The sequence below is a fragment of the Rhineura floridana genome, chromosome 9 (genome assembly GCF_030035675.1).
Source record: "Rhineura floridana isolate rRhiFlo1 chromosome 9, rRhiFlo1.hap2, whole genome shotgun sequence".
Lineage (NCBI taxonomy): Eukaryota > Metazoa > Chordata > Lepidosauria > Squamata > Rhineuridae > Rhineura > Rhineura floridana.
Genome location: NC_084488.1, coordinates 29,348,083 through 29,374,246, shown reverse-complemented (window position 1 = coordinate 29,374,246; position 26,164 = coordinate 29,348,083). Strand labels below are relative to the sequence as shown.

The following is a 26,164-nucleotide window of genomic DNA, read 5'->3' as shown; positions in this document are numbered from 1 at the left end:
AATATACCATAGAATTACCAACTACCATAGAATTACCAACTATAATTATAATTACCAATTATAATTACCATAGAAGGCGAAGAAGAGGCTACCTGTACCTTGTTCCTTGCTGCCACTCCTCTCATGGATTGGTTCCTCGTTGCTCATCTGCTGTGCCCACTGGCCTGTGTGTGTTGTTGTTTAATGCCAGATCGGTACATAATAAGACCACTCTCATCCATGACTTGATTGTGGATGAAGGTGCCAAATTGGTGTGTATTACCGAGACCTGGGTGGGTGAGCTTGGAGGAGTTGATCTAACCCAACTTTGCCCACCTGGATACTCAGTGCAGCACCAGCACAGGCTGCAGGGACTTCAGAACTTCCATCTCTGTCACCAGGAAACCACTCTGTCTTGGAGCTGGCTGTGAGGGCCTGCACCTGGTGTTGGGCCGAGGAGACAGCAAACTAGGGTTGCTGCTGGTGTACCATCCACCCTGCTGCCCAGCAGCTTCTCTGACTGAGCTGGTGGAGGTCGTCTCAGCTGTGGCATTGGAGCAGCCCAGAACGATAGCCCTGGGTGATTTCAGTGTCCATGCAGAGGCTGCCTCTAGTGTTTCAGCTCGGGACTTCATGGCCTCCATGACGACCATGAGGCTGTCTCAACTTGTTACTGGCCCAACACATAGGGCAGGGCACATCCTCGACTTGGTTTTTGCTCCAGATGAAGGAAGGGGTGGTCTGGAGATGGTGGGGTGGATGTCACCCCATTGTCATGGTCGGATCACTTCCTGGTGAAGTTTAGACTTACGGCTCCGATCTGTTCCTGCAGGGATGGTGGACAGATTAAGATGGTCCGCCCCCGGAGACTAATGGACTCCACTGGATTCCTGAATGCCCTGGGGGAGTTCCCACTAGATAGAGCAGGTGACCCTGTTGAAGCCCTTGTCACACTGTGGAACAACGAGGCACGTCGGGCTCTCAACACGGTTGCCCCCGAGCGCCCTCTCTGGCACTGTGGAGCCCGGCTTGCACCTTGGTACACCAGTGAGCTAAGGGCAATGAAACAGGCTGGATGACAGCTAGAGCGCAAGTGGCGAAAGATGTCCTGTGAGGCTGATCGGGCACGAGTAAAACATCATAACCATGCCTACTGTGTGGTGGTGACGACGGTGAAGAAGGCCCACTTCTCTGCCTCCATCGCATCCTCAAGTAGCCGTCCAGTGGAGCTTTTCCATATTGTCAGGGGTCTGTTGACATCAACTCCAGGAAATGGAGTCTTAGACCCTTCGGAGGCCCACTGTGAATTGTTTGCAAGGCACTTTGAGGGTAAAGTTGCTCGCCTCCGTAGCAGTCTTGATGCCCCATCTACATCTACTGTAGTCCCCAATGAGGTGTCCAGTGCAATGTCTGCTGCAATTTCTTGGGAACGGTTTCAGTTGATGCGGCCTGACGACGTGGACAAGGTGCTTGCAATGATGCGGCCAGCAACGTGTCTTCTCGACCCTTGCCCTTCTTGGCTTATTGAAGCTTGCCAAGGGGGTCTGACCGAGTGGATCCAGGGTGTGATCAACACATCATTGCGTGAGGGAGTGGTTCCAGCTGCCTTTAAAGAGGCGGTGATTCAACCACTCCTGAAAAAGCCCACCTTGGATCCATTGGTTTGTGACAACTACCGACCGGTTGCAAATCCTCTCTTTTTAGGAAAGGTGATTGAGAGGGTTGTGGCGCAGCAACAGCAAGTACTCTTGGATGAAACAGATTATCTTGACCCATCCCAGTCTGGGTTCAGGCCTTGGTTGCCCTGATGGATGACCTTTACCGGGAGAAGGACAGGGGGAGTGCCACCCTGTTACTCTTACTTGATCTCTCAGCAGCTTTTGATACCATTGACCATGGTATCCTTCTGGGACGACTTGGTGAGATGGGTATTGGAGGCACTGTTTTATAGTCGTTCCAATCCTATCTCAAAGATCATTCTCAGAGAATAGCATTGGGTGACTGTCTTTCAGCCCCCTGGCAGCTGTGCTGTGGGGTGCCACAGGGTACCATCTTGTCCCCCATGCTCTTTAACATCTATATGAAGCCCTTGGGAGCAGTCATCAGGAGCTTTGGGGTGAGGTGTCAGCAGTATGCTGATGATACCCAGCTCTATTTCTCTGTAACATCTGAATCGGGAGAGGCCGTGCAGGCCCTGGACCGCTGCCTGGACTCAGTGGTGGGCTGGATGAGGGCCAATAAACTGAGTCTGAATCCTAGCAAGACGGAGGCGCTGTGGGTTGGTGGTTCCCGAGTTTGGATAATTGGTCAGTTGCCTGCTTTGGACGGGGTTGTACTCCCTCTGAAAGAGCAGGTCCGTAGCCTGGGAGTGCTCCTGGATCCATCTTTGTCGCTAGAGGCCCAGGTGACCTCAGTGGCTTGGAGTGCCTTTTACCAGCTGCAGCTGATAAGACAGCTGCGGCCGCTTCTCGACCAGGATAGCCTGACCACTGTGGTCCATGCACTGGTAACCTCCAGGCTGGATTACTGTAATGCGCTCTATGTGGGGCTGCCCTTGAGGTTGGTCTGGAAGCTGCAGCTGGTGCAAAATGCGGCAGTGAGACTGCTCACTGGGACAGGGTATCGCCAACATGTCACCCCGTTGCTGAAAGAATTGCACTGGCTGCCCATTTGCTACCGGGCCAAGATCAAGGTTCTGGTTTTGGTGTACAAAGTCCTATACAGCTCAGGACCAGGTTACCTGAAAGACCGTCTTATCCCTTACATACCCAGTAGATCACTGCGCTCTGTAGGTGAAGGCCTCCTGCAGATACCATCTTATCAGGAGGTTCGTTCTGTACAATATAGGAAACGGACCTTTAGTGTGGCGGCACCTACCCTGTGGAACTCCCGCCCTTTGAATATTAGGCAGGTGCCATGTCTGCTATCTTTTTGGCGCCTTTTGAAGACTTTTCTTTTTCAACAAGCCTTTTAAGTTGAGAGCTATCCCAGTCTGCCTCTGTGTCAGATTTGCTTAATATGTTTTCAATAATGTTTGTAACCTTTTAAAAAAGTTTTTAAAATGTTTTTAATGCTGTTTTGTCTTAATGTATTTTAAGATTTGTTTTTATGATGTTTTAAAGTGTTTTTAGTGCTTTGTTTGCCGCCCTGGGCTCCTGCTGGGAGGAAGGGCGGGGTACAAATTAAATAAATAAATAAATAAATAGCTGTAGGGGTGTGTGTGTGTTAGGCTCTTACTAGAATGCATTTGCACTTTAGTTGAGCCAACAGCAAAGCCCAGCAGGCTCAACAGGGCATACTAGTGCCCATTTGAGCTGAGAGTGTGCCTCAGAATGCACCCCAGAATCCCCAGCAAAATGTAGAACCTCCTCAGCAGACAAATCAACATTTACCGAGGAGGAGAACTTTAATACCACTGGCCCATTGAACAGCATCCATTAAGAACAACAAGCTTTCTATACTCCACCCAACCTCTGTGTGTGTGTGTGTGTTTAAAGCAAAGATGAGGAGTCTGTAGCCCTCCAGATGTTGTTGGGCTACAACTCCCATAATCCTTGACCATTAGCCAAGCTGGCTGGGGCCAATGGGAATTGTAGTCAATATCTGGAGGGCCACAGGCTCCCCATCCCAGTGTTAAAGGATGAGTTCACATAGCTGCATATGTGTCCATGTTGTAATCATTTAGTTTTTTTTTTTTCAATAATTTTTATTCAGATTTTCATAAAACATACAAGACAAAATCATAAAACATTCAAAGACAAAAAACAAAATCAAAAATAGTTAAACAAAAAGAAAAAAAGAAAAAAAAAACAAAAATAAAAAATAAAGAGTAAAATATTGACTTCCCATTTGTCAAAGATCAAATCAGTTATAAGTCTATAATATATAACAATCCTGTCTCTTAAGTCATATTATAAAATCACTTTCCTCCAGTAGTTATCTTACTTAATCATCAAATCTCATAAACATTACTTTATTCTTTCCACAAAAAGTCAAAGAGAGGTTTCAATTCTTTAAGAAATATATCTATCAATTTTTTTTTCCAGATAAGCATATCGATTAATCCATCTCATTACTAATTATGATAATCTTGTTGTCATAACCATAGTCAAAATAAACATTTCAATTAATCCATCACATCAGAATCTGTTAGGTTCAGTAATTTCAGTAGCCATTGTTCTATTATCCCTATTAGTTCCATTTTCCATCTTCCATCTTCAGTAGTCTTGTTAAGTCCAGTAATTTCAGTATCCAATCTTCCATTATCAGTATTCCATAATAATCTTGCTGTCAAAGCCATAGTCATATAGTAAGAGTCTGATGGGAATTACCTCTATCCCAAATATTTTCTTGCCATCCATTCTGAATAGGTTGCTGAAATACTGCTGTAAAATCATATCTCTGTTCTTTTTTTCAAAATACACTGGGTCATCTCTTGAAAGTTTTTCCATTGTCACATGTTGTAATCATTTAGAAAGGAAAGAAATACAAAGTTTCAACTGAAGTGGAATTGACTAGAGCCAAAAGTACTTGTCAGAAAAATACAGCATTAGAACAATCTAAAAGAATGCTAAAATGCAGAGTTGTTCCTTGACATTCTTCACTGAATTATGCTAATACAAATATAAGCATAACTCTAGGTTTTGTAGCCCTTTAATTTAAAAAACTGTAGACTGTTTTTTGTGCATATTTTTAGTTTTATCTAGATTCACACATCCTGACATTCTTCCTGATTCTGAGCAGTAAAGCATGAACATAGAGTTCACATTTTCTGCTTCACAGTCGGCATTGCTGCTAAGCAATCAATCCTCCTACAAATGCACTTTAGCCCCTGTGCAATATTTTCACTAGTAACTTTTTAGTTACAATACTGTAATACATCTCCTGTGTATAGCAGAGGGGGAGGAGAACAGCCTTGCTGCAGGAAGTTTTATCACTTCAAACAAAAGCTTGCTGGATGTGCATTCCCACACTGTAGTAGTTTAAATGGTTCATAAAATTGTAGGGCATCATTATTGCTGCAGAGGATAACTTTCCATCTCTTTGTCTCTTTAAAACTCTTGCTAAATGTGCACAGGATTTTTAAAAGAGTGAGCACAAAGCCTCCAAGGAATTTAAAAATTAAATGTTTTCCAAATTGACACAGCCATGGGCAACTACATTCCCCACATCAGCCACTACAACAAGGGGAAGCATTTTATGCTCAGCTATAAAAATACTATGCTATAATATTCAGAAAATGAAATATCTACAAACAGGAGTGCTGCATCGGAGGAAGCAGTGAATGCAGTGACTGGAAAACAAGTGCATATTTATTGCACCAACAATTGTGTGGAAAGGCTTTGTGTAGTGCTCTTTTCTTTGTTGTTCCACATGAGTTGAGTGTTAACATGTGCCCCAGCAGCTTCTGTTATTGTTTTTATGCTTTTACCCAGAGTTTGCTCTCTTTAGAATATGTAAATGTATATATTTTCCAAAGGATACTTTCCACCTTTATATTTGGACAGATTCCAGAAGCCCTGTTGATTGAGCAGTCATCCTGATTAGGTTGCCCAAAGTTTGTAGGATATTTATACAATGAATATTGAGCATTCATTCTGATTTCTTTGTGTGGAGCTTGTGCCAAGACTTTGTTATCTCACACTTTCCACAGCATTTCCCCCCCATTTTCCTTACTACAAAAAAGTCCAGTGAGGGGGGAGGGTTGTTGGGCAAATGTGTCAAATCCATTTTAATTCAGCAACCTGAATTTGCTGGCATGCGATTGAATCCCATTTGCACAATAGCAACAGTCTGGAAGCAGCCCTAGAATTCAGCAAATCATTGTGTGGGTTAAAATGTTTACTCAGGAATGTTTGACACATGGCTAGTTGTGAGTCACACATGGGTTTGCAGAGATCTTGGCATACCTGTATCTCTCTGCAGAGATGAATCAGTATATTGCAAGAACACTTCCAGAAATGAAAATTGCACAAAGAAAATGACAACAGTCTGAGTGAGAAATTAATCTCTATATTTTTTCCCCTGTGTCCTCCACCATCTGGTTTTTCCTCTGCTTGCTTCTGCTATGGTTGGCAACTACCAGTAATTCTGAAGCATTTGTGCTCCACCTTCAGGATTGTCAAAGCCATTCAGCAATGCGTTACATTTCACTTGAAGAAAAAATGTGTCCCCTTCTGGCATAGTCTGTACAACCACATTTTGTAATATCTCTGAAGTTTGTACTGTAATTCCATGCATTTTAAAAATGTGATCTCATTATATGTTTGTTTAACATGTTGCAGAAAAAGTACCGAAAAGGATCAGTTGACATTTCCAAAATCAAGTGTGTGGAAATTGTGAAGAATGATGGTTTTATTATTCCCTGTCAAAATAAATATCCATTTCAAGTAAGTTAATGTGGTTTAAGAACACAGTCAACCCCATACACAAATCATAACTATAATGCACCCTTCTTCCACCTAGTCCAGATGTTTGGACTACCCTGACTATGGCCCATGGTGGTTGGGATGGATGAGAACTGTAGACCAAAACATCTGGAGCACACCAGGTTAGGGAAAGAGCTATATGGTCCATAGATTTCAACAAACATGTAAATATTAAAATACCCAGCAAACCATCCAGGTACAGTGTGGCCCCTTGACATAATTCAAATTGGACCACTTTGAGAAAGAATATATGTATGTGCTTCACGTTACCGTATTACAAACATGGTTTTGTTTGGAAAATCTGTAATGCAGATGTTGTGACTGTGGCCTGTAGGCAGAGCTGATTGCATTCTTATGCTCACCCTTATCCCATTTGAAAAGTGTCTTTTTTCACTTGCAATTTTTTCCTTTATTATTTGTTGCGAATTAGTGCAGACTTAAACTGCACAGAGTCTCAAATGTTCACCCAAATGTTACCATGCACTGGGCCTTTTAGGAATGTTCCTTCTAATTGCAGCTCTATTTTTTTAATTCCATATTTGGTTGAGGGCTGTAGATAGTAATGTTACAGGGTTCCCCTCCATTCTACCACCACTCCCAGGTTTCCAATAGTTAATCAATATTCTGTACCCACTGAGCAATGTTCAGTCCTCATTGGCTGCCTTTGTGGGGGAGGAGGTGTTCTTTCTTCATTAAGGTTTTGCTATGTTTTTTGGAAGGTGAGTGGACACACTGATCTCAATCCCAGCTTCTGTAACATCTTGAATTTCTCCTTTGAGTTCTATGTGCAGCTCTCACTTATGTCTCACCTGGGGACATTTTAATATAACTTCTCAGTATGAACTAGGCAATGACCTTTCTAGACAAATTAGATGGTTAAGAAGAAGAATTTAAGAAGAATCTAAGAAGAGCCCTGCTAGATCATACCAGAGCCCCATTAAGTCCAGCATCCTATTCTCACAGTGGCCAACCATATGCCTATGGGAAACCCACAAGCACAATAGACTTCTCTTACTTATATTCCCCAGCAACTAGCATTCAGAGCCGAAGCTTTACAACATGACTTGTTGCCACTGATAGCCTTATCCTGAATGAATTTGCCTTTAATATCCTAATGGTATTATGCAAATCTGTAGTGCAACCACACTTAGAACACGGTGGACAGTTCTAATCACCTTGCCTCAAAAATAATACTGTACAGCTGGAAAAGGTTTAGAAAAGGGCAAGGAGTGACTCCCATATGAGGAAATGTTACAACATTTTAGGCTTTTTAGTTTAGGAAAAAAGTTGGCCACCACTTGGACGAACACCACCTATCCAGGCAGATGAATGAGTTGATCACAAAGAGTACCTTTGTCTTGACAGAATTGAGCTTCAGTTTATTGATCCTTATCCAGGCCATTACTGATTCCAAGCACTGATTTGGCACTTATTCAGAAGATATTAAATGTATACTTCCTGCACAGCCAATGTTATCACTACTCTAGTAACTTTTCTTTTATTTCTCCTTTCCAGGTCGTGTATGACAATAGCACACTTTATATTTTTGCACCCACTGCACGTAGTAGAGATCAGTGGGTAAGGAATCTGAAAGAAGGTAACTGCAGCTATTTATAACATTTAGTGGCGAGAGGGAAGGGAGCCTGATCTAAAACCTAACAGACCTTTACCACATGTATATACTAAAAGGCCCTCAGACCGCATTTTTTAAAGCAGAAAACCTTAACTTGCATATTTCTAGTGCTATATTTTTGGGGGAGGGGAAGGTGTTTGTCATTTGAAAACTATTTAAGTGGGTGAAAGTGTGAGGAAAGGATCACAAGTAGTCACAGAAGTTAAGACTTCATAAGAAATCATTTTTTTAGAAGCTTATTTTCCTCTTCTCAGGGAACCTTGAGGAATAGATCTAGATGTTAAACCAGCAAGTGTGTCTTTCCTTAACACTTCTCTGCTGGTTAATGGTAATGTGGAACTGGAGCATAGCCCGTGCAGGGGAGAATAATCTGCTTAGACATTCTTGTAGCTGCAATGTCCCCTTCCAAGTCCTCATTGTCCCTGCAGGCAGGCTTCTTCTCGTCTTGAAGATTGACCAAGTGAACTTTTTTTAAAGCTGAGGAGAGGGGAATTTGCAGGGAAGAAACAGTGGACAAGTGATTAAGCCCCTCTACCCATTGATTTTTCCCTCGCAATTGTCCTCCCAGTCCTTGTGTGCATATTATGGGGTAAAGAAAGGGCTCCAATGCTGTGCTGCTGGATAACATCTAGTTCTACCCTTCCTCTGAGGAAGGAGGAAACTCTAATAGAGAACTCTCAGCCCTTTTCTAAACTGCAATTCCCAGAATTCTTTGGAAGAAACCATGCTGGTTAAATTGATATCAAATTGATGTAAATTTTGAGTAGAGGGTGAGTTGGAGTGTATGTAAGGTCTGTTAATGTTAACATCCTCATTTTCTCTACTTTGTTTTGGATTGTATGAGCAGCAAAGCAAAAAGAAAAAAAATCTCCCCCATCCCAAAATAAGTGTTCAGAGTAAAGTCTAAGATTGTATTTTGCCATAGATGAATTGGCTGTTAATGATTTGATAGAAGGTTTGACTTTTAATAATTATTGAATAATGTCAGTCTGCATAGTTTTATATTTGCATGGTGTTATTCATGTTCAAGTGTAATTAATCTCTGAACCGTGGAAATGTGTCAAAACAACTATTAATAAGTATGGTTCCCTTAGCGGAAAATATTAACACTGTTGAAGTTATAATATTAAATTATTAATAATACTTTGAAATGTTGCCATTTTGCTTTTTTGTAGAAATAAAGAACAATAATAATATAATGGTTAAGTACCACCCTAAATTCTGGACAGATGGAATCTATCAGTGTTGCAGGCAAACAGAAAAATTAGCACCTGGCTGTGAAAAATATAACCTCTTTGAAAATGGTAAGTGCTTGTGTTTATTACACCAGGGATGGCCAGACTTCAAACTTGCGCAATCTGCTCTCTCTCTCTCTCTCTCTCTCTCTCTCTCAATCTCAATCTCTCTCTCCCTCTCCTCCCCCCCTCGAACCTTAAACTGGAGTTAGGTGCAAAATAGTGGCTCAAGCAGGCAGACATACACTAAGAATTAAGGATCAGTGCCTCTGAGCATATGTTCCACCTGAGAATTTGTGATTAGTATTGCAACCAAGCTTACAAATCTATCTGTAGATCCCAAACTACCTTCTGGCAATTCCTGTCTTACTCTATTCAGACTTATTTTCATTTATGTACTTTGCCAGTGTGGTTGTTGCCACCTCCTGTTTCTGTTCAAATTCTGTTCTGTTTCTGTTCAAATGCTTCGGCCCATGCATGATTCTTTTGATAGCGTGGTTACCATGCAACACAAGTGACACCAAACACATTCTTAGATCCTGCTTTGAACCACAATAGTGGTGAATGCTGCTGCCAGATTAATTTAATTAACCATGGTTAGGCCCAATGTGGAAAGTTTGCACATCAGAAGGGGGGAATGTGTGAGATCCTGTGGCTCATTTCCATTTGCACAGTCATAGTTAATAGATCATCAGCATAATATGATTAGGGACAGTGCAACCATTATGATCTTTCAAATATCTGACATTTACATCTATAAGCCTACAATAGATAACTCTAAATTTAAACATTGCTGATTTCTCTTGTTTGTTTTAGGCATAAAGACATTGCTTCCACCAATGCCAGATAAAAATAAGGTAAGGAGAGAATTCAGAACACTAAACAATTATATCTGATAGAATCAATGGCTACTAGTTATGATGGCCACATTACCACCAGTATCAGAGGTGGTATATATCTGAATACCAGTTGGTGGGGATCATGAGTGGGAAAGTGTGGTTGTGCTCATGTTCTGCTTGTGGGCTTCCTATAGGCATCTGGCTGCCCACTGTGAGAAGAGAATGTTGGATTTGATGGGCCTTTGGTCTGATCCAGCAGGGCTCTTCTTATGCTCTTAACTAAGGGCTCATCCAGACGAATGTATAATGTGTGACATGATCGCTTTGTGTATTCATTATTTTTCAGTCGTCCATATGACATCGCGTGCTTTTGCACATTTTCGTGCGGTTAAATCCGCTTTGGCATTACAGCGAAAAATGCGATTTGCTTTTTTAAATCGGGAATCATCTGCTGCAACATTAGGGGCTCGGATGCAATACCGCGGACTTTAGAGCAGGAGGCGTTCCATGGGCGGTCATTGGGCGTTTCCCCTCATCCCCAGCCAGTCATATATGTCCACTTTTGCACATGTGCGTGAATGTCTGGGGAAAGCCCGGGAAAATGGAACCAATCAGAGCAATGGTGTGGTGTTGGGGAAGCCTCGGCAACTTCTACTCCGCAGATGCAAAAAACCACATTTGCACAGAAGCACAACAGCCATTACTTTTTAGCCAGCCTGCGAACTGGGCGGCCGCTCAGGGTGAGATCTGCAATTGTGGTTGTTTGTAAAGGCCCCCTTTTCCTGGCTGATCTCACTCAAGTGTGGCTGGTTGGTGCAGGGAGCTCGCTTTGCTCTTTCCTCCTCTCTTGGAGACAGACAGACACGCACAGGCACACACAGCAGAGATAAGCGAGAGCCTGGCGCTTTGCAAGGGCCATGGGAAGGAAAGGGAGAAAGGGGGGGTGAAGGCATCAAGTTTTGCCCAAAGTGGTTGGGAAGCTGCTGGGAAGCCTCTCTCAGTGGCTCTTCCCTTATGCTGCCGCCACCGCCTACACGGAGAGCAAGAGGCAAGCAGGGAGAGAGAGAGAGAGAGAGAGAGAGAATGGGGAGGAGCTGTTCTGGAGAAATAAGTGGAATTGCCAGCTGTGTGTATCTCCAGAAACGTTAGTAAGCATAAAGGCAGAAAAGCATACAGTTGGTTTTGCGAAATATCGCAAATGCAACCAAAAAACCTACAGGAATTATTGGCATATAAGTGGTTTGCTAGATGGCCACCCACAACCATCTAAGGAGGCTCTGGAAGGAGTGGAGGAAGGGGTCGCTGGTGGCAAGGGCCAGCTGGGGAGAGAGCGGGCAGTGATGCCAGGCCACCCCCACACGGGGGGAGACCCTAGGGAGCCTCCCAGGCAACCCCTTTCCTCACAGGAGCCTCTCTCCCACAGGCTGCTTGAAGCTATGTTCGCCAGCCTGAGGGAGAGCTGGGCAGCAAGTGGCGAGGGAAGGGGGCTGCCGAATCAGCTGTGGGGCGCTCCGACGGCTCAGCTGTCAGCCCAGCTGATCGGCAGCTTGGCGGAGGGGGGGAACGGCTGCCTAACGTGGAGCAGCCGGAACAGAGAGAGAGAGAGCAAAGGAACGAAGCAGGTGGTTGCAGTGCAAGCCTGTCTGTTGGGGAGGAGGGGGAGGGGAGGGGGAGATGGGGGTGGCGAGGGCTCTCGGAGGGGTGCCCCATCCCCCACTAAGCCCCTGGAGCCGTTGGCCCCCTCCTCGGGAGAGCTGGAGATTGTTTTTGCCGCCCCTTCGCTCCAGCAGCTCGTAGAGCGAAGTGGTGGGCTAGAGCACCCTGGAAGCCCTGGGGTGGATCAGAGAGAAGCCAGCCAGAGTGGCGAAAAGGGGAGGAGAGCTCAGGTGGCCTGGCAGCAGCTGGCAGGGGGTGCTGCCAGGCAAGGCGCCGAGCAAAAGGGGCAGCAGGCGATGGAGAAGGAAGGGGTGCCAGTCGCCCAGGCGCCCCTTCCCCCTCTCCAGAGTGCATTCAGCATCCTTTGGCTAGGAACCCCTGGCTCCAGGCCAGGATTTCATTCTTGCCTGCAGCCTTCTGCTCTCTCTGCTGATTGAGACTTGCCAGCCCTGTGTATCTCCAGAATGTTTACTATGCATAAAGGCAAAAACACATACATTTGTTTTTGCATTATATCGCAAATACAAGCACACAAAAATACAGGAATTATTGGCATATAAGCACACACACACCTGCCGGCCCTGCTCCAGAGTGGCGAGTGGCAAGGAACTCCATTACACCCACAGGAAATTCAAACTTTTGCGCTCTTACGATCAAGTGCATGCGCGATATTGTGCTTCGTTGTAAAAGGGAGAGGAGCATACGTCATATTTTGCGGACCAATTGGCTGATAGGGGGGAGTGTTATGGGTGGAGCTGGGAAAAAGCGAGAAGAAGTACGGGTCCTCTCGCTGCATGTGCAGGCACAAAAAAAGCGGTTTTTTTAATCGGGAAAGAGCGAACAAACAGGCAAAGTGAGGACTGTCAGATTGCAAACCGGATATGGAAAACGTGGATTATCCCGCTCCGTTTGGATGAGCCCTAACATACAGATCAATATTATTGTACTTGTTCTAATAAAAACTGAAATATCTAAGATTAGGTTTATGCTTGTGGCAGCACATTTGATTATTGCACAGCATTGAATATATAGAGCTGGTACACCAAACTTTGGGACTTGGGAATAATGGAGAAAGTAACTTGCTACCTTAAGTCACTAAGAAACCCAAAGTCAACAGGTTTATTTTCAACAACCTGGAGTGACTTTATTTCTTTTGTCAACCAGGAAAATGATGAGACACAAGTCTCTGCCAGGTGTACACAGATATGGGACTCATAAAAGGTTTGTTCAAATTTGGTGACAACAGTGCAGAGTTGGGAGATGTCACTTTTAAAGTTAGTCCCCCAAGATGACCTAAATGTCAAAGAAATGCAAAAATATAATATAGAAATCCTTCTCACCTGCACTTGAGATTTGATGTTATCATGCATTGTTATGTATGGCTGTGCTGTTTAGATGTGCTTATGCCGTATATGTTATTTTGGAATATTATTTCTTATAATAAAAGTTCTTTTAAAAAAAAAAAAACTTGAAATACAGGTCCAGATCTAAATCAAATGGGAGTCCAAAGAAAAGCTCCACACTTACCCTAGTGGATACTGGATCAATACAGTTATTTCTATTGATTTCAGCAGAAGCAGCCATCAACTGAAAGGTCTATCCCAAACTAAAAGGGCACTAGGCTGGGGATGGACAGATGAGTCTATTTCCGGTCCGTATCAATTTCACCTGTGTTCATTCTAAATTCCCTTCTTGCCTGTTTCCACATTAATCTGCAAATTAATCTGCAAACATTTTCTCACAAAATAAGGTTTTCTAAATGTATTTTATCATGCATTTCTAAACATATTATATCCCAAAATACACCTTTTGGTAATATTTTTTTTGAGCAGAGAACTTCATTGCAAGATGTTGGTGCACATATTAGTCCTGGAGGTGTAGCTCAGATCAATTTGCAGCGGAATTTGGCAAGAATGAATTCCTCAACTAGGCACACCAGTTTCTAAGGAATACAGGTGTGAAGGGGTCTGAATGCTAGGCAGACCCCTTTGCACCTGTATCCCTTAGAAACTGCCTCACATTCAGACTGCTTTGACTATCATTTTAGTAATTTCAATCAGAGCATGTTAAGGTCTTATATAGCACAAATTAAATCCTTGCTACCTTTATAATAGTCTTTGACACTCCTTACTTTCCCCGATTAGTTTTTCTGGAGTCCCCCCTGCTGTATTGACAGGATTAACTATTTCCTTGCCCTGCAATTCCTGACACACACACCCCAATTATTCAGTTAATTGTGCTGAATAAGAAGCAGATGGGGAAACCCAGGTGTATGTGTAGTGTTGCTTGTGTGCATTTTAATTGTTTCATAAATTATGATGAATCTTGAGTGAAACTGGGGCACAAATCCATAACAAAGAGCAAGGGTGGTATAGTGGCTCAAGCCTTAAATTTACATTCATTTGTATTTCTATTCAGCTGTGAAGCTAACTGAGGCCTAGTTCTCTGTGTAATGGCTGAATCTGCACCACTTCATGTTGCATACAAAAAATCCCATCCACATGGGCTCCTACTGGGAGGAAGGGTGGGATATAAATCTAATAAACAAACAAAGAAATGAATAATATATAATAGAAAGCATAGATGTTGGGGAGAAGAGTTCCAGCCCAACATTTCTCCTGATGTGTAGGAATATCTTTTTTAAAAAAACAACCACCATGGGGGAGCATTCCACCATGTAAACCCTTACTTGCAGTCAGAAGTGGTATAGCCTAGACCAGGCATAGCCAACATTGTGCTCTCTCTATGTGTTGTTAGATTCCAAATCCCATCAGACCCAACCAGTATGGCTAATGGCCAGGGATGATGGGAACTGCAGTCCAACAGCTACTGCAGTGCATCATGCTGGCTGCCCCCTGCTTAGACTTAGGCTGCTGCTAATTATTAAAAGAAAAACTGCAGAAGGTCCTAATCATGGATTATGTCTACTTTGATCCTAAGTACTAGTCCTGAGAGCTCTTGAATACGTCATGTGTCTCATAAGAAAGTGCTCTGAGTCCTTGACCACTCTTGACATTTACATCCACGGTCCTTACGATTTCCATTTGAGTGTTCATAGTGGAAAGTATTATTTTACTGTACTGATTTTATTCTCCTTCATTCAGAATCTAAGCAGTCTCTAATAATAATTTTAATTAAATATCATGATGAGAACCTTTCAATGAACAATACTTTAATAGCTTATTTCATTTTCAGAGAAGACCCCCGCCCCCTATTCCCCAAGAAGAAGAGGAGGAGGAAGAAGAAGAAATAGTAGTAGCCATGTATGACTTTCAGCCCACGGAATCTCATGATTTGAGATTAGAAAGAGGTCAAGAATATATCATCCTTGAAAAAAATGACATTCATTGGTGGAAAGCAAGAGATAAATATGGGTAAGGAATGTTATCATTATTTCAGCTTTTAATACTGGCAGAAATTATTTTCATAGTTGGTAGAGGGTTGGCTAACCATTTTTTACTCAAGAGCCACACTGAGGGTTCACCACCCTTCCAAAGGTTGCATGCCTGCGCACACACCCATATGCATGTGCACGCACTCACGGAAGACACACAGTGCACACACATACAGGCAGGCAGATGGACACAAATATTCAAGCAGGCAGGCCGGCCGGCTCACACACGCACATATACAAACATACACTCAGCAAATTGGATGCACGTGTGCATGCACACACATATTCAAGGAACTTTCCTGAAGGCAGCCACCACCACCATCACCACAGAGTGAGGGAGAGAGTTCAGTGCTAGATTAATGTTTACTGATGTGCTGGCACAAATAAGACTTCTATCATAAGAGGCAGACAGGACTTTTCATCCTCTCTTTCCTTGCAAGGCACCCACACATACAGGGGAAGGGGGAGGTCTGCTACAGTACTTCCTCGCTTCATGCCAATGCCTGATAAAGAGATGATCTCTAACTTTGTCTGCTCTCAAGACTGATAGGGATAGTATCTCTTCATCAGGCATTTCACTAGAAAAGACAATAATGCTGGGAAAAACAGAAGGGAGTAGAAAAAGAGGAAGGCCAAACAAGAGATGGATTGATTCCGTAAAGGAAGCCACAGACCTGAACTTACAAGATCTGAACAGGGTGGTTCACGACAGATGCTTTTGGAGGTCACGGATTCATAGGGTCGCCATAAGTCGTAATCGACTTGAAGGCACATAACAACAACAACAGGCATTGGTGTGAAGCTTCTGGAAGAGCCTGTGACAAAGTTTATCTAGCACTGCAGAACTGCTCTTACTAAGGAAAAGTCTGCCATGATCACTTAAAACACACCTAAGCAAATTACAAGAGCTGGAGATATAAAACCTCACCAAAAAAACCGTTTAAAGAAAACATCAGTTTTAAATAAATAAGGGGCTAAATGTCAGGGGATCTTCAGAGCCCACTAAAAATGTCTTGGGGGGGTAGTAGGGGCATATATGGTCCACTGATTGCAGGCCATGTGCCTGCCACCTCTAATCTATAACAAGCAGCCCATGAGAGCCAGAGTAATGTAGTGGCTACATTATTGGATCAGATTCCCAAATCTCTGTTCAGCTGTGAAGCTTATTGGGTATCCTTGAGAAAATCATTGTACTAGTATATCTTCCAGATCTATTGTAAGTCTAAATTGTTGCTCTGAGAACTTTGGATTAATGAGAAAATTCTGACTTGAAATACAGTACCTTGTCTGTGTGCCTGTTGGGGATGGGTGAGAATTTCGATTCAGTTTGTATTTCAGGCCAAATCTATCAAATCCGCACTTTCCAAAACAATATGAGAACTGAAACATAGCCATCCTTTGAAATTCGCACTTATTTGAATTTTGCAATGCAGTTCGCCAACCAACCAATGTTTACAAAAAGGCATATATTAGGAGAAAATGTGCATAAAAATAAACAGATGAGTGAAAATAACATGCACAAATGCATTATATGATGAGAAATGGCTTGCAAAAATGTGTGCAGGAGTCAAAACTCCCTGTAAAAATGTGTTTAGTAGGAGAAATTTGCACTAAAATGCTGGAGAATTTTAATGAGGAATTTTAATTTTTTTAAAAAAAGCAAATTGCTGCAGAAATGTGGGGAAGTGATTTAAGATTGGAAAAATGAGAAACTGAGAGAACTGAAACTGAGAGCACTTTTCATCTCAACTGCCTGTACAGATATTTAACACATAGTTGAACATATCACAGCACAGAACCTTTATTTGTTTATGTATTTAAGATTTATATACCACCAAATATTTAAAAATCTAAGTGGCATACAATTTACAAAATAAACAATATCATGCAACATAAACTCAGTAAACAGTAATATAAAAGCATATCAAAACAAAAGTTCAGGGAATTAAAACTGATAAAACTGGGTCTGATATTATGGGTAATGGAAAGCCTGGACCAAAATATAGTCTTTACAAGACATCTGAAGCAACTGATAGTTGCTGCTTCACATATGGCAGGGAATAGCTGTCCATAGCACAGGGGCAACAGTGGGAAATGCCCATTTTCAGGTCACCGCCCTATGATACTCTGTAGGGGGTGGTATATGAGGTAATTTCCTCAGATGATCTAAGCATCTATACAGGGGCAGTCAGTCTCTCAGGTAACCTGGTCCTAAGTAGTTTGGGGCTTTATATGTTGACAACAAGACCTTCAGCATAGCCCAGTAGCTGATCAACAGCGAGTGAAGCTCCTTCAGCATAGTTACATCCAGGTGCTCCACTCAACAACCTGGCCACAACATCCAACATGGAGATTAAGTAGATAGATCCAGAATTTGATTGGAGGCTGTTCAACATACTTTTTAATAGAAGCTACAAATAAAAATCAGCATTCCTTTATATACAGTGAGAATGAGAATTGCTTAACAAAAAGGATAGTAGAACAAAGCAAGCTATTTTATATATTTTTATTAGTTTATGATTATCCTGTACATTGCTTTGAGTGCCCTATATGGGCTACAAAGGTGACTCTGAAATTTATAAGTAAATACAAATTTATTACTGACGCTTGTCTGATATGTGTTTTCGAAGCATTTGTTGTTGTTGTTTTGTCATCTTTAGAAGCAAAGGATATATTCCAAGCAACTATGTAACAGGAAAGAAGTCCAATAGTTTAGACCAATATGAGTAAGTAAATAATTTCTTTCAATACTTGGTAGCAAAGTATTCTTATATATTTTGGCAACTGCATAAAAATAATTGTGTCAAGTGAGCTGTGACATCCAACTCTACATTATTCTTCTTTTGCCTGTTTGAGAGTAAGCTAACATTTAAAAACCACTCTTGGCCAATTCAGGAACTTCATGGATTTTTCCAGAAGACTGGAGAATCCAAAATGATTCTTTACACATCTCCCTGGTTCTTTTCACACCCTTATTAATAGAGGACCACATATTATCAACAGATATATCCTTCCATTCACAGATTAGAACCCTACAAGCTGTTGTACTGACACCTGCCATCTTTACTCACAGTGTAGAGTGGCTAAGTGCTCTACGCATTACACTGAGAAAACGGGATATTTATATATATGGATACACAACAAGGAAATGTAGCTAATGCAGAAGTCCATGTGACTTCTTACAGATGAAATGCTGGCAATCTTTTTTCTGTGATTAAGGGACCGGAACAGTTTGTGCCTTGAGTGCTCCCTTCACCTCGCTTCAGTACAAATATTCCCCCACATTTTTCTGTCTTAATCATGCTTTAATGTTTATTTTTTATTATTAAATTTTTATCCCATCCTTCCTCCCAGAAGAAGCCCAGAGTGGCAAATGACAAAACACTAAATATATCTATAAAACATCTTAAAAACAAAACAGCTTTTTAAAAAATCATAAGGACAAAATATCTTAAAAGAACATCTTGAAAACAAAACCTCTTAAAAAAAACATTAAAAACATCTTAAGAACAATTCCAGCACAGATGCGGATTTGGATAAAATCTCTACTTAAAAGCCTTGTTGAAAGAAGAAGGTTTTCAGCAAGCACCGAAAAGACAACAGAGACGACGCCTGTTTAATATTTAAGGGGAGGCAATTCTACAGGGTAGGTGCCACAACACTAAAGGCCTGATTCATATGTTGTGTGACAATTTGTAATCTTTTGACTGACAATTTGTAATCTTTTGAATAATATCAATAACATCATCACTTTGGAGGAAGAATTTAAACAAGCATCCCCTGATGAAGGCTATGTGTGATTAGCCGAAACGCGTTGGGCCTTTTATACATTTTTTATTTATAAAAACGGAATAAAATTGTGACTTTTTATCATATTGTTTTGTCATTCTGGGCACCTCCCTCCAACTACTTGTTATATTGAATGACATCCACTTTTTTCTACCTCTCATATGTTGTGTGGAACAGATCTCCTGATGAGATAGTGTCTGCAGGAGGCCCTCACCTGCATAGCGCATTGATCAATTTGGTATATAAGGGATAAGACATTCTTTAAGGTATCCTGGTCCCAAGCTGCATAGGGCTTTATACGCCAAAACCAACATCTTGAACTTAGTCCAGTAGCTAATGGGCAGCCAGTGCAATTCTTTCAGCAGCGGGGTAACATGTTCATGATGTCCTGCCCCAGTGAGCAGTCACACCGCCGCATTTTGCAGCAGCTGCAGCTTCTGGACCAACTTCAAGGGCAGACCCACATAGAGCACATTACATTAATGCAGCCTGGAGGTTACCAGTGCATGGACAACAGTGGACAGGCTATCCCAGTCCAGAAACAGCTGCAACTGTCTTACCAGCTGAAGGTGGTAAAAGACACTTCTAGACACTGAAGTCACCTAGGCCTCTAGTGACAAAGAAACTGCTCTTTCAGAGGGAGTGCGACCCCACCCAAAGCGGGCAATTGACTGATTATCCAGACTTGGGAACCACCTAACCACAACACCTTCATCTTGCTAGAATTCAGAGTAAGTTTATTGGCCCTCATTCAGCCCACCAGCAAATCCAGGTACCAGTCCAAGGCTTGCACAGCCTTTCTCAGTTATGTTATCTGCACCATTGTTACATCTGCACCATTAATATTACAACTGCACCATTATTAACAGATGAAGGCTAATTGGAGTTTCCCTTGTTTAAGAGAGAACATAGTCAGCACTAACCTTGGCTATCACTGCAGATATATAACCCTAAAACACGGTAAAGTAGAAAGGTAATGTCTCTGTGTTTATGTTATATATGTATAGGGAATACACACTGAAGATAGAAGGATGGTTTGGGGAAGTTTGCTTGAAACTATCTATTCCCAAGATCTTAACCATGGTTAAGAGATCATTAGCATTTCTGGACTTATGTCCTGTTGTGCTTTTAGAGCGTAAATACAGGCATACTATAGATGTAACATCCAAGAGCAACAGCCTAACATGTAATAGCTTTTGAATTTTTTTCTCTTTAGATGGTACTGTCGAAATCTGAACAGAAGTAAAGCAGAACAACTCCTCAGAAATGAGGTGAACATTTGTATTATTATGTTTCTGTTACAAAAAGCCAGGCCTGAATGGAGGCCAGACTGATAGGAACTCTATATTCCTTGAGACACCAATAAGGAATAGAGACGAGACCAGAGTACTGCAAATGCTTGCCTTTATTTGAACCTTTGCAAAGGGAGGGCCACTCTCAAGTGGCTCTCCAGAATTGCTGACAGCCATCATATTTATAGGCTATAGATGCGTCACATACATAACATTAGAAATGCATAGCTAATCAAGAATACATCATTGTTTAATTTCTCAGCATCTGTCTATTCTGGTCCACTTCTCTGTTCTCCTTCCAAACTTCCTCTATCCTTGACCTTTGGTTCGGTAAGCTGGGAACAACATTTTTAATTGTTAAAGAAGCTGATAAGCGGAAAACTCCCATACTTTTCATAAGGGAGGCAAGCATATGTTTCATTTAGCATTGTTTGATTTTATTTCAATACAATATTTTAATTTTAACTCATTGCAACATTTCTAAGTGCAATAAAGTTCAAAACTGTTAAAGCAACTCACAAATGCTTGAATAGACTCATTCTAATAGTAAAAGTTTCAAATTTAGTTTGATCTATAAAGCTTTCATTTTTTTGTTTAATTTTAGGATAAAGAAGGTGGCTTCATGGTGAGGGACTCCAGTCAACCAGGTTTATATACAGTATCCCTTTATGCAAAATTTGGAGGGTAAGTCACTCATAATCTCCTGATTATAGTCCCCCACACCTGAATTTCTTGCTTGTATGTATACAGACCTCTAGCTTTTAAAAGATCTATCTTTAAAGGAAGTAGTGTATGTTTTAATCGCCAAAACCTTTCTGCAGGATTGAGATGGGTGCTTCCATCCTTTTATCCAAATGGGAATTGGGAAAACTAAATTTGATCAAGTGACATCCTGGGATTTCCCTTTTATTATTGTTAAAATAAAATAATGTAAGACTTAGACTCTAAGACTCTCAACAATCAGGAGCACACACAAACAGCTTCACAGCAAACTACCTGACCTTTTTCTTGGTTACAGTATGTCAAGGCCATGCCCACTCATTTCTCAGATGTCAAACATTCCTTTTTCCCACATGGCTGTAATTCCACCTCTAGCTTTGATGTATATTTTATTTATTTATTTATTTATTTATTTACTTATTGAATTTCTATACTGCCCGACTAGCATAGCTCTGTGGGCGGTGTACAACAGAGGAATATAAATATACACAATAAAATCCAATAATTCGGTGCAAGGAACATGTATGTAGGCATCCACAAATCTAAAATCAGTTAAACATATTTAAAAGACTAAAATAGACTAAAATGCCTGAGAAAAGAGGAAGGTTTTAACTTGGCGCCGAAAAGATAACAACGTTGGCGTCAAGCACACCTCATCGGGAAGACTATTCCACAGTTCGGGGGCCACCACTAACAAGGCCCTAGTTCTTGTTATCATCCTCCGAGCTTCCCTATGAGTCGGAACTCGGAGGAGGGCCTTCAATGTGGAACGTAGTGTACGGGCAGGTTCATATTGGGAGAGGCGTTCCAGCAGGTATATAAGAGATCCTTCACTGGCCTCTCTTGTGTTTGTCTATCTGTTAGTACTCTTTCATTGGTCTCTTCCATTGAATGTGGCTTGATTCCTCACCACAGGTCTGTTTTCCTTCTGAATATATGAGGCTGCTTTATTCTGATTCAGATCATTGCATCTAGCTTATAATGTTAATTCTGTCTAGCAGAGACCTCCTATCTCAGATCCTTTATGTAGAAATTTATTTATTTATTTATTTATTTATTTATTTTATTACATTTTTAGACCGCCCTATAGCAATAAGCTCCCAGGGCGGTGTACAGCATAATAAAACAGATTAAAATACATGCAGATGTAAATACAATACAGTACACAATAAAACATAATTAAAATTTCCAAATTTAAATTCAATTTTAAATTTTTTAAAATGCCTGGGCAAAGAGGTAGGTCTTTACCTGGCGCCGAAAAGATAACAGAGAAGGCGCCAGGCGTATCTCGTCAGGGAGAGCGTTCCATAGTTCGGGGGCCACCACCGAGAAGGCCCTAGCTCTAGTTGTCGTTCTCCGTGCCTCCTTATGCGTTGGGACACGGAGAAGGGCCTTCGACGTCGAGCGCAGCGACCGGGTAGGTACATAGGCGGGAGAGGCGTTCCGCCAGGTATTGCGGTCCGATGCCGTTAAGAGCTTTATAGGTAAGAACCAACACTTTGAATCTGGCCCGGAAACATATTGGTAGCCAGTGCAGCTGGGCCAGAACAGGTGTTATATGATCAAATTTTTTAGTCCCAGTAAGGACTCTGGCCGCAGCATTCTGCACCAGCTGAAGTTTCCGAACCGTCTTCAGAGGTAACCCTATGTAGAGTGCATTACAGTAGTCCAATCTAGAGGTTACCAGAGCATGGATAACTGTGGCGAGGTTCTGCCTCTCCAGACAGGGTCGTAGTTGGGCTACCAGCCGAAGCTGGTAGAACGCATTCCGTGCCACCGAGGCTACTTGAGCCTCCAGTGACAGGAGCGGATCTAATAAGACCCCCAAACTACGGACCTGCTCCTTTAGGGGGAGTGTAACCCCATCTAGGGCAGGTTGGACATCATCCATCTGGGCAGAGAGCCCCCCCACCAACAGCATCTCAGTCTTGTCAGGATTGAGTCTCAGTTTGTTAGCTCTCATCCAGTCCATTATCGCGGCCAGGCAGCAGTTTAGTACATTAACAGCCTCACCTGAGGAAGATGAAAAGGAGAAGTAGAGCTGCGTATCATCAGCATATTGCTGGAAACGCACTCCAAATCTCCTAATGACCTCACCCAGCGGCTTCATATAGATACTAAAGAGCATGGGGGACAGAACTGAACCCTGTGGGACCCCATATTGGAGTATCCAGGGGTTCGAGTAATGCTCCCCAAGCACCAACTTCTGGAGACAATTCTCGAGGTAGGAGCACAGCCACTGCCAAGCAGTGCCTCCAACTCCTAAGTCCGCAAGACGTCCCAGAAGGATACCATGGTCGATGGTATCAAAAGCCGCTGAGAGATCAAGGAGAACCAACAGAGTTACACTCCCTCTGTCTTTCTCCCGACAGAGGTCATCATACAGGGTGACCAAGGCTGTTTCTGTACCAAACCCCAGCCGAAAGCCCGATTGACATGGATCCAGATAATCAGTTTCATCCAAGAGAGCGTGGAGCTGGCGAGCGACCACACGCTCTAAGACCTTGCCCAAGAACGGAACATTTGCTACTGGTCTATAGTTGTCAAAATGTTCAGGGTCCAAGGAGGGTTTCTTTAGGAGCGGTCTCACCACTGCCTGTTTCAGGCAGGGTGGTACCACTCCCTCTCATAGGGAGGCATTGATCACCTCCTTGGCCCATCCGGCTGTTCCGTTCCTGCTAGCTTTTATTAGCCATGAGGGGCAAGGATCCAGAGCAGAAGTGGTCGCCCGCACCTGTCCAAGCACCTTGTCCACGTCCTCGAGCTGTGCCAACTGAAACTCATCCAATAAAACAGGACAAGACTGTGTTCCAGACGCCTCATTAGGCTCAACTGCTACAGTGTTGGAGTCGAGGTCCCGGCGGATGTTCGTGATCCTATCTTGGAAGTGTCTCGCAAACTCATTACAGCGGGCTATTGATGGTATTATTGCGTTCTGAGGCCCAGAGTGTAAAAGTCCCCGAACAACTTTATAAAGTTCCGCTGGGCAGTTAGAAGATGACAGAATGGAGGCAGCAAAGTACTGCTTCTTCGCTGCCCTCACCGCCTTCACATAGAGCTTGGTAGAGACCTTCACAAGTGCAAGACCACAGCCGTCGGGAGTTCGTCTCCATTTGCACTCAAGCCTTCTCCTTTCTTGGTTCATCACTCTTAGCTCCGGGGTGATCCACAGAGCCACTTGAGCTCTGCAAAGGAGAGGGCGCACCAGGGCGATCGTGTCAACTGCCTGGGTCATTTTCGTATTCCACAGATTGACCAGGGTTTCGACAGGAGCGTCAGTTTTATCAGCCGGAAAACTCCCCAGAGCCTTCTGAAAGCCTTCAGGATTCATTAGTCTCCGGGGACGGACCATCTTAATTGGTCCTCCACCCTTGCAGAGGGGAGAAAACATTGTAAGCCTACACCTCAATAGGCGATGATCTGACCATGACAGAGGAATAGATGTAAAATCCCTTACTCCCAGATCACCATCCCCTGTTCCAGTAGCAAAAATGGGTTCTCTCTTCTTCCATTTCCCCTGGATATCAGTCCATCACATGGGTTAACCTGCCATCTGGTGTCCAAGGACAGGAAATGCACTGTATCTTTGAGGAAGTAGTCAGTTGTCACTGGCTTGTAGAGGCCAGTTTATTTCCTGTCCTTGCCCAAGGTGGATCTCCCAATCCTGGCTCCCACATCTTCTATTGTATGTATTCTAAACTGGTTTTTCCTGTCTTCCTTGACTTTTATTTAGACTTAGTATTAAATAAATAAATAAGGATCCCTCCCCTTTTCTACCCCCTTTGTACCTAGTGGGGTCTTTTTCTCCTGGCGGGGGGGCTTGGTTTTTTTCCTTGCCTCTACCTACAAAAGGAAAAAGAAAAAAAACAAGGCTGTGAGTGTGCTTAAGTCGTTTTGCCCCTTTTAATCCTCAGATATGACTCTTGCTTGTTGGCTCCCAGTCCCTTTGTTCTGAGGGACTGGCACATCAAGATTGTGTGAGGCTCCTGCCATATTGAAAAGGGACCAAGAGGCAGTTGAGCCAGCTGCCAGAGTCTATTCAGATCCTACTTTTTATGGCCCTTTCTTTCCACGTGGCAGCCCCTTCCAGTCCTTACGTGCTCGCTCAGATAGGGCAGCAGCTACAGCAGCCAGGAAGCAGCAGTTTATAATTTTTTTCTTTTCCTGGTCTCCCACCCTGCCTGCCCAGTCACAAACATTCTTTCTGGGGGGTTTCTTCCCGTACCTTCTTCTTTGTCCTCACCAGCTGTTTGTCCCCAAGAGGCAAGGAAATAAAAATGTGGATTATTTTGCCTCTTCCTTGTATTTTCCCTTTCTTCTGGTATCTTGTCTGGACAATTCCATTATAATTGAAGGCCCAGGGCTGCAACATTCCCTGTTGGTGAACCTTTTTCCTACATATTGTTGTTGTTGTTGTTGTTGTTGTTATTATTATTACTGGGGGGCCTCTCTATTACCTACTTGCCTGTCTTTTATTATTCTCTTCATTGCCTCAGACAGGCTAAAGAAATACTGAACCCCCATAAAGGGTAGCCATTCATCAAGGACCCAGAAGGGCATATGCGGCAAGCCTTTTCAGGAACAACTACAGCCCTCTTTTCACTCTCCCCCTCCCTGTTCGGCCTCTGCTGGGAAGTCAGGCCCCTGCCTCATTCTTCTTATCGGCTCCCTGCCCACAGGGAGGCTCAGGCCACATGGGTCCATTCCATTACCACAAGAGGCTTGGGGCTGTGGCACCCCCTACTGGTGAACCGTTTTTGGTCATTATTATTACAGTATTACTAATACAGTAGTGCTATTATTATTACTACCAAACCAGGATGTTCAAAGCTAATCTCCCTTACTATAGGGGACACTCTACATGTCTCCCTCCCTTCCTCCCTCTTCTTCTTCCCCTTGCCTCAGACAGGGTTAAGAGAGTGTGGAGCCTATAGAGGGCACTTCTCCCTGCAAAGATCCAGAAGGGCATATGCTGCAACCTTCCTCTGGAAACACAGCAGCCGCCCTTTCCCTTTTGCCAGCAGCAGCAAGCAGAACAGGCTGCCATAACAAGGAAATATGGTAGCAACGCAGGACGCACCCAACCAGCCCTGCTCGTCGGTTGGGCAAGCTGCAAATATTAGTGGGCCCAAGGCACTTCCGCCAGCAAGCATAGTGCCCCTAAATCTGCCTTGAGCACCAAGGTACGTGCAGAACCCT

General features: G+C 43.0%; 1 protein-coding gene across 5 annotated transcripts in view; it reads left to right on the top strand.

The window, feature by feature from the left end:
• Positions 1-26,164, top strand: part of TEC (tec protein tyrosine kinase) — an 88,544-nt gene that overhangs the window by 43,027 nt on the left and 19,353 nt on the right. For all 5 annotated transcript variants that reach the window (XM_061584980.1, XM_061584975.1, XM_061584979.1 and 2 more), the window contains exons 3-10: positions 6,264-6,368; positions 7,923-8,004; positions 9,216-9,344; positions 10,092-10,132; positions 14,966-15,144; positions 17,825-17,890; positions 20,170-20,224; positions 20,850-20,929. In XM_061584980.1, the coding sequence (XP_061440964.1) occupies positions 6,264-6,368; positions 7,923-8,004; positions 9,216-9,344; positions 10,092-10,132; positions 14,966-15,144; positions 17,825-17,890; positions 20,170-20,224; positions 20,850-20,929 (737 nt within the window). The remainder of the gene's footprint in view (positions 1-6,263; positions 6,369-7,922; positions 8,005-9,215; positions 9,345-10,091; positions 10,133-14,965; positions 15,145-17,824; positions 17,891-20,169; positions 20,225-20,849; positions 20,930-26,164) is intronic.